This window comes from Apostichopus japonicus, chromosome 14, assembly GCF_037975245.1.
Source record: "Apostichopus japonicus isolate 1M-3 chromosome 14, ASM3797524v1, whole genome shotgun sequence".
Lineage (NCBI taxonomy): Eukaryota > Metazoa > Echinodermata > Holothuroidea > Aspidochirotida > Stichopodidae > Apostichopus > Apostichopus japonicus.
The window spans coordinates 24447578-24461567 of record NC_092574.1 but is presented as its reverse complement, the minus strand read 5'-3'; the positions used below and the strand labels follow the sequence as shown (position 1 = coordinate 24461567).

General features: G+C 35.1%; 2 protein-coding genes and 1 pseudogene across 3 annotated transcripts in view; 2 read left to right on the top strand and 1 right to left on the bottom strand.

Annotated features, from left to right (window-relative positions):
• LOC139980183 (uncharacterized) overlaps positions 1-13660 on the top strand; it is a 75212-nt gene extending 61552 nt beyond the window's left edge. The window contains exon 5 of the mRNA XM_071991648.1: positions 11897-13660. The gene's annotated coding sequence lies outside the window, so the exon portion shown is untranslated. The remainder of the gene's footprint in view (positions 1-11896) is intronic.
• Positions 4978-5197, bottom strand: LOC139980417 (U2 spliceosomal RNA; annotated as a pseudogene).
• Positions 8053-13660, top strand: LOC139980184 (uncharacterized). Of its 2 annotated transcripts, XM_071991654.1 has the most exons (5): positions 8053-8175; positions 8322-8368; positions 8399-8467; positions 10642-10782; positions 11676-13660. In XM_071991654.1, exons 1-5 carry the CDS (start codon positions 8145-8147, stop codon positions 11826-11828), a joined length of 441 nt encoding a protein of 146 aa, XP_071847755.1. In that variant the 5' UTR covers positions 8053-8144; the 3' UTR covers positions 11829-13660. The 2 variants fall into 2 exon arrangements, with proteins under 2 accessions (XP_071847755.1, XP_071847754.1); XM_071991653.1 differs by having other exon boundaries at positions 8055-8175; positions 8322-8467.
• Positions 13661-13990: the final 330 nt, after the last annotated feature.

Here is a 13990-nt window from a genome sequence, read left to right as displayed (position 1 = left end):
TCGTCATAATTTCTAAATTTTGTCCACTGTGGCCAACCATACACGTTGTGATATTTGAGAGTGCACACACATGAGAACCTATACTACAAACTTTGCTATCTCTACACGGGACAGCAACGTTACAATTAGTTGCATTGAGACCGTCAGTATAATGCGCTATATAAATAAGTTATTTAAACATAATACGTTGTGTTTATTGAGCACGATAAATGCAAAAATGTTTGCAGACAATGGTAGGTACTATTAGCCAAACAAATCACAGGAAATTTGGAAACGCATCATTGACTGCTTTCAGCATGAAATTTCTTTGTAACGGGAGTGTTTTTAACCTTCTACTTTGCGGTTGATTGTTATCATTTATTTGTTTTGAAACAAATTCAATCATCTATACAAAGGATTGGAAGAAATTTTGGTTCTTTTGAGAAGTTGCGGTTTTTTTAAAAGAAAGAAGAAAGATATTATTCCAAAGTACGAAAACATGTTATTGGAAACCTGCTCAAATTCCGAATCATGTGTCGCTGTACTCTTGTATACACAATTTACACGTTGACACTGAGGGTTATATCTACGATTTGTGCAAACAGATGAATATTTTTTTCAACTCCCTGGTTTAAAGTTGCAGTTAAAACGGCATGTCTATTAAGTGTTTATATGAATGAGGAATTGTTATAACGGAACGCCATTACTCTTTTAGAGATGTGTAACCATTTTCTTTAAAACTTTCCTAGCTTCCAAGATTGTTATTATTTTGAATTCTTATACATGAACTCATACTTTCATTTGTGGCTTCATCATCTGTTACTAACAATGTGTTCAAATTTGTTGTACCACAGTGTTCTTGTGTTTAATTGTTTCTACCTGGTAAGTTGCATCACATAATTTAAAAAACATAAAAGCACCCACGGTTACAGTTTACCGTTAATCAATGAATCACAGGTAGGGATGTGTCTGTTGTATAAAGCTTTACAAGATTGATTGCCCTACACAACAAACAATAACAACACCACTGAACTGAACAATGTGGCAACAAACACGTATTTAATGTAGATCCCACCCGTACAGTATACCCACAAAGAAATGTGTAATATACACTCGAGTCCAGTTTTCTGCACTCGGACTGTAGACCAATTCCAATTTGGTATATCATCTTGCTTGGTCTTGGCAAATCTCTTATTTCTGAAGTTTACTCTTTGAGTGTCCAGAATGAGCACTTATGTAAGGAGTCAATGCAGTCTTACACATTTAGCCACACATACAATTATGAATGAATATCTTCTTATTTAAAGCAAATCATATGAAGCCAATGCTTTGATTGGTTGCTGCTATTCGTCATATCGTAGATTCTTTAGCATAAACGATAGTGGCTTCGTAATTTATATAGAGACTGTGTGTATACGGTAATTCTCACAATATAACTCCATTTCAATTAGATCCTTTCATCGTTCAAAGCTGTTTCAAAGTTATGGTTACAAAGATAAAACGGTGATCATATAGATGTCATATACAGTGAAAAGCAGTGTGATGTGACAAACAATAATTCACAATGACACAGGCTGTCCTGAAATGACCATTGACCTCAACAACTGGCTTCTTGTACTAAATGTGATACATCAAAATACTAAATATGACATCTGTCCTTGTTAAAATATTGTGATAAACAATGGTTTCCACAATTTGACCCCTGGTGAACTCAACGAATATATGACCTCCGCCCACAACATAAGGCTCAATATCACAATATTGGGACTACTAGCCCCCTTCATCATCTACATGGCTGGCTGGTGAATGCCAGCTGAACATACACTCTCAGGCGCGTATCCAGGGAGAGGCGTTGGGGCGTGCGCCCCCCGGGTAAGAAAAAGAGGAGAGAAAAAGAAAATAGAAGAAAGGGAAAAAAGAGGGGGGAAAAGAGGAGGAAGGAGAGAAAGGAAGGGAAAAGAAAAAGAAAAAAGAGAGAAAAAGAAGAAAGGGAGAAAAGGAGGGAGCAGAAGAAAAACGCCAAGACATCGCGAAGATGGTGGCGCTCCGCTTAGATAGTACTTTGCGCCCACCGGGTTAGAAAATCCTGGATACGCCCCTGAATATGTTTGTGGACGTAATTCGGTTTTATAAACATCGTCGTTTGCGGTTTCCGGTATAATCACGTTCTAACATCCACGAATACAAATTCCGTCGGATAAGATGATAAATATATACTCATATTTTCTTGGATTCTCTAAAATCTCATAATATGATAACCTGTTAAATCTTATTTAAAGAGGGAGTTAACTTTCGGTTGTGATAAAAGTCTATATATAGAACACGGTCAACAGTTACAAAGCAATATCAAGAAAGAAATTACCAACTGATAAATATACCCTCCTTTCAACAACACAAAAAAATAAAACATAAACAGAGTTTCTCTTACTTATAACGAAAACGAAATAACACAATAAATATATGAAACAGGCATATGTTCTCCATTTTAGTGTTTGATGCTATCAATGTTTTTAATACATATAAAATGTCTACACGTATTGTACATTAAACCATATCATCCCATCATCGTTTTCGTTTTCTCTCTCCATCGCTCTCATTTTCACGGTCTCTCGACTTCCGTTTTATCCTCTCTTTTTTTCTTAATTTTTTTTAATTTTGGTAGTTGTCTATTAACAAACCCATTATCGAGAGACACAAATAACGATGTTATTACCTACTAAGTATAATTAAAATATTTCTATCCAAATGAATAAAAGAGAAGGAATGGATTTAGGTTATAGTTATATAGTAGGCTATGTTATATATATATATATATATCTATATCTATCTGTCTATATATATATATATTTATATATATATATATATATTCATATATATATTTTTATATAGAGTTGGTTGGTTGGCGTCTATCTTGGCGCAGAGTGCTCTATGTCCGGGGGACAGAGCGAAATATATGTTGAGACTAGTTGAGACTAGTTGTAACTTAGAGTTTCACGCGTTGAGCGATCATCAGACGACTCTGATGATCGATATATATATATATATATATATATATATATATATATATATATATATATATATATATATATATATATATATATATATATATATATATATACAAAATAAGTAAAGTAATCAACAGTAGGAAAATACGCATGTTTAGTTCATGAATTAGTATTCTTCTCCGAATCAAACTTTTAATTGTCAACACTGTTTTTACTGTCTTATTATGATCAATTTTTAATGTCACATCCAATTTTCAATTAAATAAACTGTGAGTTATACAAACTGATTGAAAATGTCATTTTAAACAACCTTATTTGCCCGCAATTTATCGAAACTGCAACCCCAAAATCAAAAGACATTCACGTTCCCCCTAAATCAAAAAGACATAAGAATGGTCGCCGCCTATTTGCACCTTTCAGAGCCGTAAATAAAGACAGTGCAGAAGTGAACTTTTTTGGTTCAATTTGCTAGTTGGCCGAACTCTATGATACGGCTATGGAAACTATTATCGCAAACTCGGGATCAACGAAAAGGGGTATGGTAGGCTCTGTGGGACAGATATGCCATTTTATACACGCGTCCAAATTCGAATATATACAGATATATATTAGCAGCCAATCAGAAGGTCGAATTATATGGTTGCAATAAATCAAATATAAACGCTACCATTAAACGGACGCGACGCATCGCACAAGATCGAGATGAGAGTACGTGTAAATATTGTAAATAAATGATACAATTAGGACCTAAATTTTGAGGAAAAAATAGGGGGAGCATATGTTTTAAGCCAACATTTTTGGCCCACATGTTTTGTTTCCACGTCAAATGCCTGTTGGGACACTTTCTTTGGGTTCCAACATGTGGGGCGGTTTGGGCCCTATTTTACGGTCACACACGAACATGTAGATAATGATTACTAATGTTACCTTATTGGGATGGCTCTGGCGGAAAATTGTGCAGAATTGTTAGGTAGCATACGCCCATTAAAAGCTTCATCGACTTACATAAGAAATCACAAAAGTAATGTGGTCTCTAAGTATAGATAGACGTTTTCAGTAGATAAACGCTACCCATCACCGGATAGATGAAAAGTTGACCTTGAGTGGCACCTTCAATTTTCTGTATCATGACCGTGGATATTTTTTTCGCTATCCGGAGCCTGAAGTTGTCTTTACTTGTAAACAAATATCTTCACTCAGTAGTAAACAATTTTCCTACGCTGCCCATTGGAGGCTTAAAGGGGTTTAAAATTGCCACAATTGACCAATTGTCAACCACCACATGTACTTCCATTCATACTCTTCAACATGTTAGCCAATAAAAGAAGATCCTGATTGATAACATATCGAAAAACTAAGATTTTGGCACTTTTCCTGACGGTGAACATCCAGCGGATTATATTGACTCTTATTTTTTTTTTATTGACTACAAAGACCATAGTTGATTCTTGAGACATATTGATTTGAGTTTGGCTGTTGTTTTTCCCGGGGTAAAAGTGTCAGGAATTCAGAAAACAATGGGCGTGCTGGAAACAGTTTTGCGGAAAATTCATTTTCGCGTCTAACCGTACTGGCAGGAGGTTTATTTTGGATTGTCAACCAAGTTACTTGAAAAAAGATGTAGCGGCTCTTCTAAATGTTTAAGTTTAACGTTTAATTTAGCACTTTTTTCTAGTGGAATTACGACCTTCCCAACCGGTTTCGAACCTCTGGACATACAATAAATATGAATTCATCAATATCAATATATATATATATATATATATGTATATATCCACAAGAGAAAAAGGGGGGAGGGGAAATGATACTTTCATTTCCAACTTTATTACTTAGAACGATAAATCAGTTACAAAATATTTCGAGCGTTAACACGGCCCTTTTTCAGTTGCAGAAATGAAATGGAAGAAACTAGACATTATTGGGATTACACTTAGCATGTATACTAAAAAAGGAGAGATCTCTGTTGAGCCCATTGTTGTGTGTGTTGAGGCGTAATATGGCTTTTTGGTTTCGATGAAACACATTTAAGAAAAAGTCGCCCAGGAGAAAACCTGGGCACGAAAACCAAACTACTGAACGACTGATCCGCTTCTAACCCCAGTCCCCTTGCATCGGGACTGTGACTGTGTGATTATCGTCAGGTGTGCATCACCATTCCCCTCGAAAGGGAACAGATACTACACATGATCTTAGCCAAAAGGCCGAGAAGCGTTTCGATGAAATCGTAACCTATGCATTCATGCATGCGGAGTGTGTGTGTATGTGTGTGTGTTGTATGCGTGAGTGTGTATGTATGTATGAATGATGCCGATATCTGAATCCACAAGATACCATACTGATGAGCAACTTTTTGAAAAATCATAACTCTTTCATGTACAAAAGTAAGACGATAACTAAATAACCAATGAAATGAAAGTGAGAGCAACATACTGTAAATAATATGTAAATTAATTTGATAAATATTCATATACTAAAACAAACAGACGTAACAACACAAACTGTGCACTAGAGGTATATATTGTGTACAAAATATGTTTCATTTCAGTAAACTGCATATACACAGCGGAATCTAAATATACACCCAATTTATGAGAACAAATAATAATATATATAACTGACCGCAGAATGTCGAAATAAATCAGTTTGAAAATTTCTGTTTTTTTTTCTTTTTATTATTACGGTCCACAAATGGCTTTCATTAATCCTTTCATATATATTACTATAAAGATCAATCAGCGAACTGGACCAGCGTCAAGAAATCAATAATTATTCTTCAATTTCTCAACTAATTGATATTTCATCAAAACGTTATAACGTCTTGGAGTATTCAGTTATATTGAATAAATAAACTATAAACAGATGATCATTTCATTTTATATTCCTTAGTAATGTCTAGATTTTTAAAGAGAATTCCATAAATTCAATTCAAAGTCATTTCAACTCCATATTAATGCCCTCTTTTAATTTGTTCTTGTACCAAGCTAAGCTATATACATTATATAACTTTAAGATTTACAGTAGTTATTGTAATCTCTGTGTGAATCGGTTGAATTAGAGTACCCCATGGCAAGCCCATTGGGACAATTACCTCATGCTTATACCAGCCATACTATCCTCTTTTATCATTCTTCCCAAGCACTCGTACTGACAGTATGAACAGTTCCTTGCCTTTATTCTGAAAGAAACATGATATTTATATACTGCTGATATTAGTACGAGTGCTTTTAAACATAACATGAGTGTATAGAGACTTATTATTTTTAAATCCACCCTAACCTGGGACGAAAGTCATAAATGTGCACAATTTTCACTTCTTCATTAGTTGATCTGTAACTTGACCAGAGAGTATAGGAATCCCCCCCCCCACCACCCAACAAGGTCCATCATATAATAGTAGTTAAGCCATAAATTAAGAGTATATCCAAGGTATAATTTGGATTGCGACTCAACTCACAATCAAATGCATTAACTTGTAACCTTAGCAATTCCAGTTTTCAACATTGTGAATAGGCCTCAAAATGTCTTGTTCACCTACTGTAACCATTTTCGATTTGGGTTAGGGGTATTGTTAGCTTTATGATATATAATGGTATAGTTAACTGTAAAACATTTCCTGTGTATTGTTAATGACGGTGCTGTTTGCTCGCACGTCACTATAGTTTTACAAAAGGGAATTTTTAACACGATTCAAATTAGCCCATGTCTGACCTTGTATCCAATTTATTTACAGTTAAACGTATATTTACCGTATAGTTTATATTGATATAGTGTTTCTGCATGGAAACTCACTTCCTCCTGGTTAGTCTACAATCAAACAGTTTTTTCACCGTGAATATATTTTAGAAATTATATGTACTTTTCTAAAAAGTTCTAACTGCCTGGTGTCGACTTGACCCGTCGTTACATTATCACAAACGTGTTAAATTACCCATTTAAGATGTAATTTCATATACTTATGTCATCATATGACTAATTATTATGTTAATGTGTTGTCATTCTTAAAAAAAAAATCTCTGACCATGCAAATGTCCCACAAAGCTGACCTCATCGTGGTGTAACAGTGGCAACCACTCTCTCTTCAGTGGGTGAACTAGAGCTTTGTCTGGCCATTTTTAAGCCAAAATGCCCTCTCATGTGTCAAATTTAATTCCCTGTTGTATAATCTGCATGTTTCCACAAAACTATAGCTATGTTGGAAATATACCCAGTAAAAACTCCCCTGTCTCGATACCGTCAAGGCTCCATAGGCTGCTTACTAGAAACCCGATGTACAATTTCAGGGGGTGAATTTGAAGGGGCACTGGCAGGGCTTGTAGTCTTTGTAGTGGCAGGGCTTGAACTTGGAAGAGCACCAGCATGGGTCCATCTCATGAGAGATCTCTAAATAAATTATTGCTGTTGATAAATTCAAACCAGTGTTGAGTGGCTGATTTCAGCAAGTAGTGCTATAAGTAGCGATTGTTACGATATGGCATTGCTTGCATGTATTGTTATGTGTGGATGTACCAAACCGATGTATTGGCAGTGAGAATTTCATAATCTCCAGGCGTCCTTATGCCCCTATCCACCACAGAGAAGTCATTTCACGGCCATGAATAGTTCCTGTTATCATACGATATAAGCATTGATATAAGCAAATCATTTCCAATAGTTTTATCACGCTTAGTTAAAGCATTTCGCGCATTACGTACCGCCGTGAAACGGGACAGTCACTACATTACTCGGAACCAAAAAAAAATTCTAAACACTTTGAAAGTGGTTGATTTAGATTCGGAAAATATGGCCAAAATTCCATTTTACTCCTTTTTGTGTCTTTTGTTAATAAAGATTGGATTAGACACTTTTCTTTCATCAAATTCAGTTAGTACCAGACATATTAATTGGCTAATGACTGTGAAATTGACCTTCGAAAATGATCAGTATTACCTAATTAAATATTAATGAGGAGTGACGTCAAGAAACCCCATGCATATTCTACAAGAATAGAAAACACTTTTCGTACCGCTGGGAACTGACTGTTTAAGTTCATCCGTGTTTGCGACTGTTTGTTCATGCGTGACGCACTCTTGGGCACCAGTTAGGGAAGTAATAGTCAAAGTCATAGCGTACGGTACCTTCTGACACAACAACATCACTCAGTAATACGAAGCCGAACTGACAATGGAGGATAACAAAAAATTGGTCAATAATGGTAAGCCATCTGATTTAATATAAGACTTGATTAATTAAAAAACAATACATCATATGATAATTTCGTCCAAAAGTGTTTTCTTTAACAAAATGGACTAAATGTATGAACTTAACTTATATTCTTATGCTTTTGTCCATGTTTTACAGACCAACTTCAGATGGAAGAGCCACCACAGTATCCCGGTCCACAATATCCCGGACCACAATATCCCGGACCACAATATGCCGGTCCACAACATCTCGGAAGTACCAACACCATGATTATGGCACAACCGGTACCACATGTACCTCAGGTAATATGTTTTTATTACATTATGAATGCTTTATTTGTTTCAGCAAAAAATCGAATTCAGAAATATTTCGTAAATATCTCTTCAACTTCCTTTGACACTACTTCTTACTGATAGTTGATTAACGGTGTTAAATGGATCTATTTACAGTGTTATTGACTAGAGTCGATGACTTTGTACTCGAGTTAGACTCGAGTTACATTTTGTGACTCATTTTGTGACTACATTTAAAATCATATGACTTTTGACTAGGTTTGAATATATTTGACTTGTTGACATCACCAGTGTAGACGCTAACAAATTGTTTTACACCAAGAAAATGGAAAGAAAGGCTAAGTGAGAGAAGATCGAAACAAACGTTCATTGTTCTTTTACCTTCCACGACACAATGGGAGACATATGTCGTTTATTGCGCCTCAAAGTGTAGTCATTTTTTGTTTGGTAATAACTACCACGACATAATTACAAGTATCGATATGTAAGAGGGGATGACGTATGATGTGACGTCACAAACAAATCGAGGATGGAGAAAAGAAGATACAATTATGAGATAAAAAGACGATATGGCATCAGTTAATAATTTAATGTAATAATTATCAATATTTCCTTGGTATGGTATGTTCTGATGATTCGCTAACTGGGTTTGCATGTACTACATTAGTTACATTAAGCATAAAATCAAGAGGCGAAATTGAGTATCCCTTCCCTTGAAGAAATGATGTATTCAGAATGTTTTAACTTTGTGTTAGTATGTGTAACGAGTTATAAAAATATGAGTTGATTTTTAATTCATGCCAGTGTGTAATTTGAGATAAGGAGGACCTTCCCGTCAACCTCCTCCTCCCCACCCCCCCCCCCCGCACCCCCTGCGCCCACCACCATCACCTCCTATGGTACAATATGAGTTATGTTGGCTGTACATAGTTAGTAACTGTCGTCAGACAACGATCATGTTTCATGACTTTACTGTAACGTATGTCATTCTTTCATGTTTTGTATCGAGAGAGGGAGAGATAGAGAGTGTAGGGGAAAGGTTGAAGTACAAGTTTTAAAATAACTTTCAATTGCTGTCTAATGCAAATGATTAAACTTGTAGAATTTACTCGTCTCATAGCATTGCAACTGGAGCTCACGAAGTAGGTCAACCACATGACCGATATCATCACTGCACAAAGATGCAGCCTTTTTGTATTTGAGCTGGTTTATTTTGTTAGGCCTGTACCTATATGTAGTGCACATCACTTTAGTTGCTGCTAGAGTTGGCTTGTGTCTCAACTTACAATCAATGAATTAACTTGTAACTTTAAATGTCTCGACTTGTGACTTGGATTGGTCTGCGATAAAATCAATTGACTTATGAGTTGGTGACTTAACTGAACTTCATTTTCGAAAATCAGACGAATTGTGACATGACTTAACAAACCTGAATTAGGGACAAAACTAGAGATTTTTAAAATATGGAATTAATACGCCTACAATGTACAAAATATATGCACCTTATTCACTTAGCAATTCCAGTTTCCAACATTGTGGAAAGGCTTCAAACTTCCTTGTGCACCCAACCATAAGTCAGCAGTCATGCAAGAGTTGCTCAACGTAATAACAACTTGTTAAATTTGTGTTAGGCGTATTGTTAGCTTTATTATATATATAATTGATACCAACACTAAGAAATTCTATGTGTGTTAATTGTGAATGACGGTACTGTTTGCTCACACGTCACAATAGTTTTACAAATGGAAATTGTTAACACTTTTCAAATTATTCAATGTCTGACCTTGTGCACAATGGGTTCACAGTTAAACGTATATTTATGGAACTCAAACGTCTACAATGTACAAAATATATGCACCTTATATTCACTTATCAATTAAGATTTCCAACATTGCGAAAAGGCCTCAAAATTTCTTGTTCACCCAAACATGAATTAACAGTCATGCAAGGATCGCTTCAACATAATAACGACTTTGTGGAAAGGCTTCAAACTTCCTTGTGCACCCAACCATAAATCAACAGTCATGCAAGGTTTGCTCAACATCAAAACAATTTGATTATTTATAATCTATGACTATAATCAGCCACAATACAACGGCACAAAGCCCGCAATAATAAATAGAAAAACAATTACTCTATAGTAAAAATTAAAACATTTTTTTCCTGTATCGTTTGTTTTACAGATTATTCGTAGCCCGGAAGATTTAAATGTGATATCTTCCATTAAGACCAAGGCCATATTGTCCTTGGTGCTGTCCATCGTGTTCTCGTTGTGCCTCTGGCCGTTGTTCTGCACCATTCCGGCCATAATATTTGCTATTTTGGTCAGTATTCTGAAGACAATTTATAGATTATGACTGTTTGTATTATATAAGGGACTATTAGTTTGGAACAGCGTCGATTCAGTGGTAGAGCTAGGGGTATTGGTCAGGTCAGGGGTGACGAGAATGGTCTGTAGTGGCGCTTTCGACATTATCTAAGCGGAGCGCTACCACAGCTTAGCGCGAAGCGTACATATTTTTTGAGTAAAGATACTCCCTAGATCGCCGGGAATGACCTTTCCGGGCATTGCTAATTTGCAGATAAACGAAGAATAAATATGTGTCATTGCAATTCTGTCAGAAAATTACACCAACAAAATGTGACAAATGTCAACAGGTATTTGAGAGCGCAATAGAAAGTCATTAATCGCGAATAAGTAAAAGGTGGTAAAAAGCTGAAAAGGCGCCAGCAGTCCATTTGAGTCCGTCGGGGGGTGGGGGGTATCCGTCCCTCTGACTTTACGGACGCTCCGCCACTGCGTCAACTACTTTTTCGCCTGTTAATGTTAGTTTGACCAATCCAATCGAGTATAATTTGCAAGTAACTCAACAACAAAAAACTAAATGATTTGCAATCCTATGATGGACGTTTTACCATGACACCTTTTATTTCCATCGATTACAATTTTTCTTTCTCAATTCTATCATGTTTTGCTCTTTGCGTGTTATTTATTCTAATACGAACAAGTGTCTGAAGGCGATGTAGATGTTACAAACGAATGGCAACAATTGCAATCAATATTGCAAGTTTTAACATCCTCAACACTGAGGCAACACTGATGGCCATTAAGCAACACTGAATAATAAATATAACTAAAAGTCCCCAAGAGTGTCTCAGGTAGTATATAACATTGCTCGCATGTTATTTATTTTTGCTTTCTCCGTCATTTCTACAGGCTTTGACTGGAATCGACACCAACATCAAGAATGCTGTGTCACACGCAAATGTCGCAGCCATTCTGACAGGCGTAACATTTGGAAGTGCCGTGATTCTGAGTTTAATTGCCGTCATTTATAACAGCAACCACGGTTATTATTATGATTACTAAAATGGAAAATATAGGTATCATGTATAATCAAATAGTTTAAGAGTTATACACAGTTATACACAGTTAAGTTATACACAGAAATGTTTTTACTCTTAAAGCTGTTTTGCTTCATGCTAACGATATTTGGTTTATCGATATTATATATATATATATATATATATATATATATATATATATATATATATATATATATATATATATATATATATATATATACATATATATATATATATATATATATAGATATATATAGATATATATATATCCCGGTGGAGGCTGGAAGTTTTTTCACTGTTCTGGATTTTACAACTCATTACGATTTTCAATTATATATTCATTTGCCTTTGTCGTTTACCTCCATTTCATTAACAAATGTCTGTTCAATGATAGAGCGATATGAACAGTGGGGGAATACTAATGTTTGGTAAAGCATTTTAAGAATTTTCTGAGGAAAGTAGTGCTTCAACTTAGAAATAATTGCAACATTTTTTCGCCACAGTGTTTGCAATATTTGAAATATGTTCACACCAAGTAAGTTTACTATTAATGTATTCTTCGAGAAACTTAGTACTATGTACATGCTTGATTGGCTAACCATCCGTTCAAATATATTTCTAAGAAGAAGATTGACTTTTATTGAAAACAATGTAGGTGGTCTTATCAAGATTAAGTGATAGCTTTTTAATTAGTTGCAAACCTGTCGTAAAGTTTATTATAACTCCATGTCATGTAAAGTATTCAAATTATTGTATTCGAAAAATATACTAATTTAATCTGCAAATAAAATAGTTTTTGCAATATTAGAGATATGGCAGATGTCATTGATACATATAATGAATAGAAGTGGACCTAATATTGAATCTCGAGGAACACCACAGCGGATTTCAGCATAGTCAGATATGGTGTTCTTATACGAAGTATTCTGTAAACGTTTCGATAAGTATAGCTGTCCATCCAGATAAGGGTTGGTCCTCAATTCCGTAGAATGATATCTTGTTTAGAATAATACATTGGTCAATGGTATCAAAAGGTTTTGATAGGTCTTAGAATATACCAATACATGTTTTCTTCTCATCAAGGCTATCGTATAATTTATCAATGGCATCTGCCAGGGCAAGCTTAGTTGAGTGACCAGGTCGGAACCCATATTGTTCCTTGCATAGTATGTTATGAGCATCGAGGAAATTTATTATTCTGTTGGACATGAGACGTTCGATAATTTTGGAAAAGCATAGATAAAAAGAGAGAATTGAGATTGGTCGTTAGTTCTCGTAGATATTGCATTCCCCTTTCTCAAAAATGGGAAAGACCATAGCAATCTTCAGCTTATCTTGGAATACCCCAGTGGTGTGCGATATGTTACAGATATTTCAGTAAGGGGTGACAATGAAAGTAATATCTGCTTAACAATATTTTGCTCGAAATCATCATACCAAGGACGGTTCCATAACAACTCCCCTGATCATACCCAGCTGCTTTCTTAGGCTTTAAGCAATGATTCGCCACAAGTAAAAGTTCCTCCTCCCTGACATGGTAGGGAAAAAAAAATAGAGTTTCGCATATTATTATTACTATATATGGGGTTGTTTGATTTTACATATGATTGATTATCTGGCAAGTGAGGGTTTAAGGTTAATGAAGAAATCGTTAAAGCCGTATGCAATTTCTTAATCGTCGCTGGTTTCGTGATCGCCGTCTTTGAAAACAGATGGGTACGATGATTTATTACGGTCTCACTCTAGAACCTCATTGATTACGTCCCAGGTATAATTTACAATATTGTTTATATCTTTTGAATTCGTCATCAAAATATAACCTTTTAGAGAAACTTATTCTGTGGTTTACTTGATTCGGTACGCAACATAAGTTTCTTTATTGCTATTTGGAAGAGCTTTTGAGCATAAAATTATATGTATATATATATATATACATATATATATATATATATATATATATATATATATATATATATATATGATACCTTATGATACCTTAGGTCGACATTTACATTGACTAATTACACACTAAATTTTATCAAACCCTAACCCTTTTTTCTAACCCTGACCCTGAACCGACCCTAACCAAACCTTGTAAATGAACGTTTTAGAGGACGGAGAACATGATGAAGCTATTTCCGACAATATAAAAGTTTCTTAAAATGG

Excerpts from the sequence above, each read along its gene's own strand:
- LOC139980184 (XM_071991653.1), top strand. The coding sequence starts at position 8,145 with ATGGAGGATAACAAAAAATTGGTCAATAATG. Across the intron at positions 8,176-8,321 it reads CAAAAAATTGGTCAATAATG|ACCAACTTCAGATGGAAGAG; the intron begins GTAAGCCATCTG and ends CATGTTTTACAG. Across the intron at positions 8,468-10,641 it reads CGGTACCACATGTACCTCAG|ATTATTCGTAGCCCGGAAGA; the intron begins GTAATATGTTTT and ends TTTGTTTTACAG.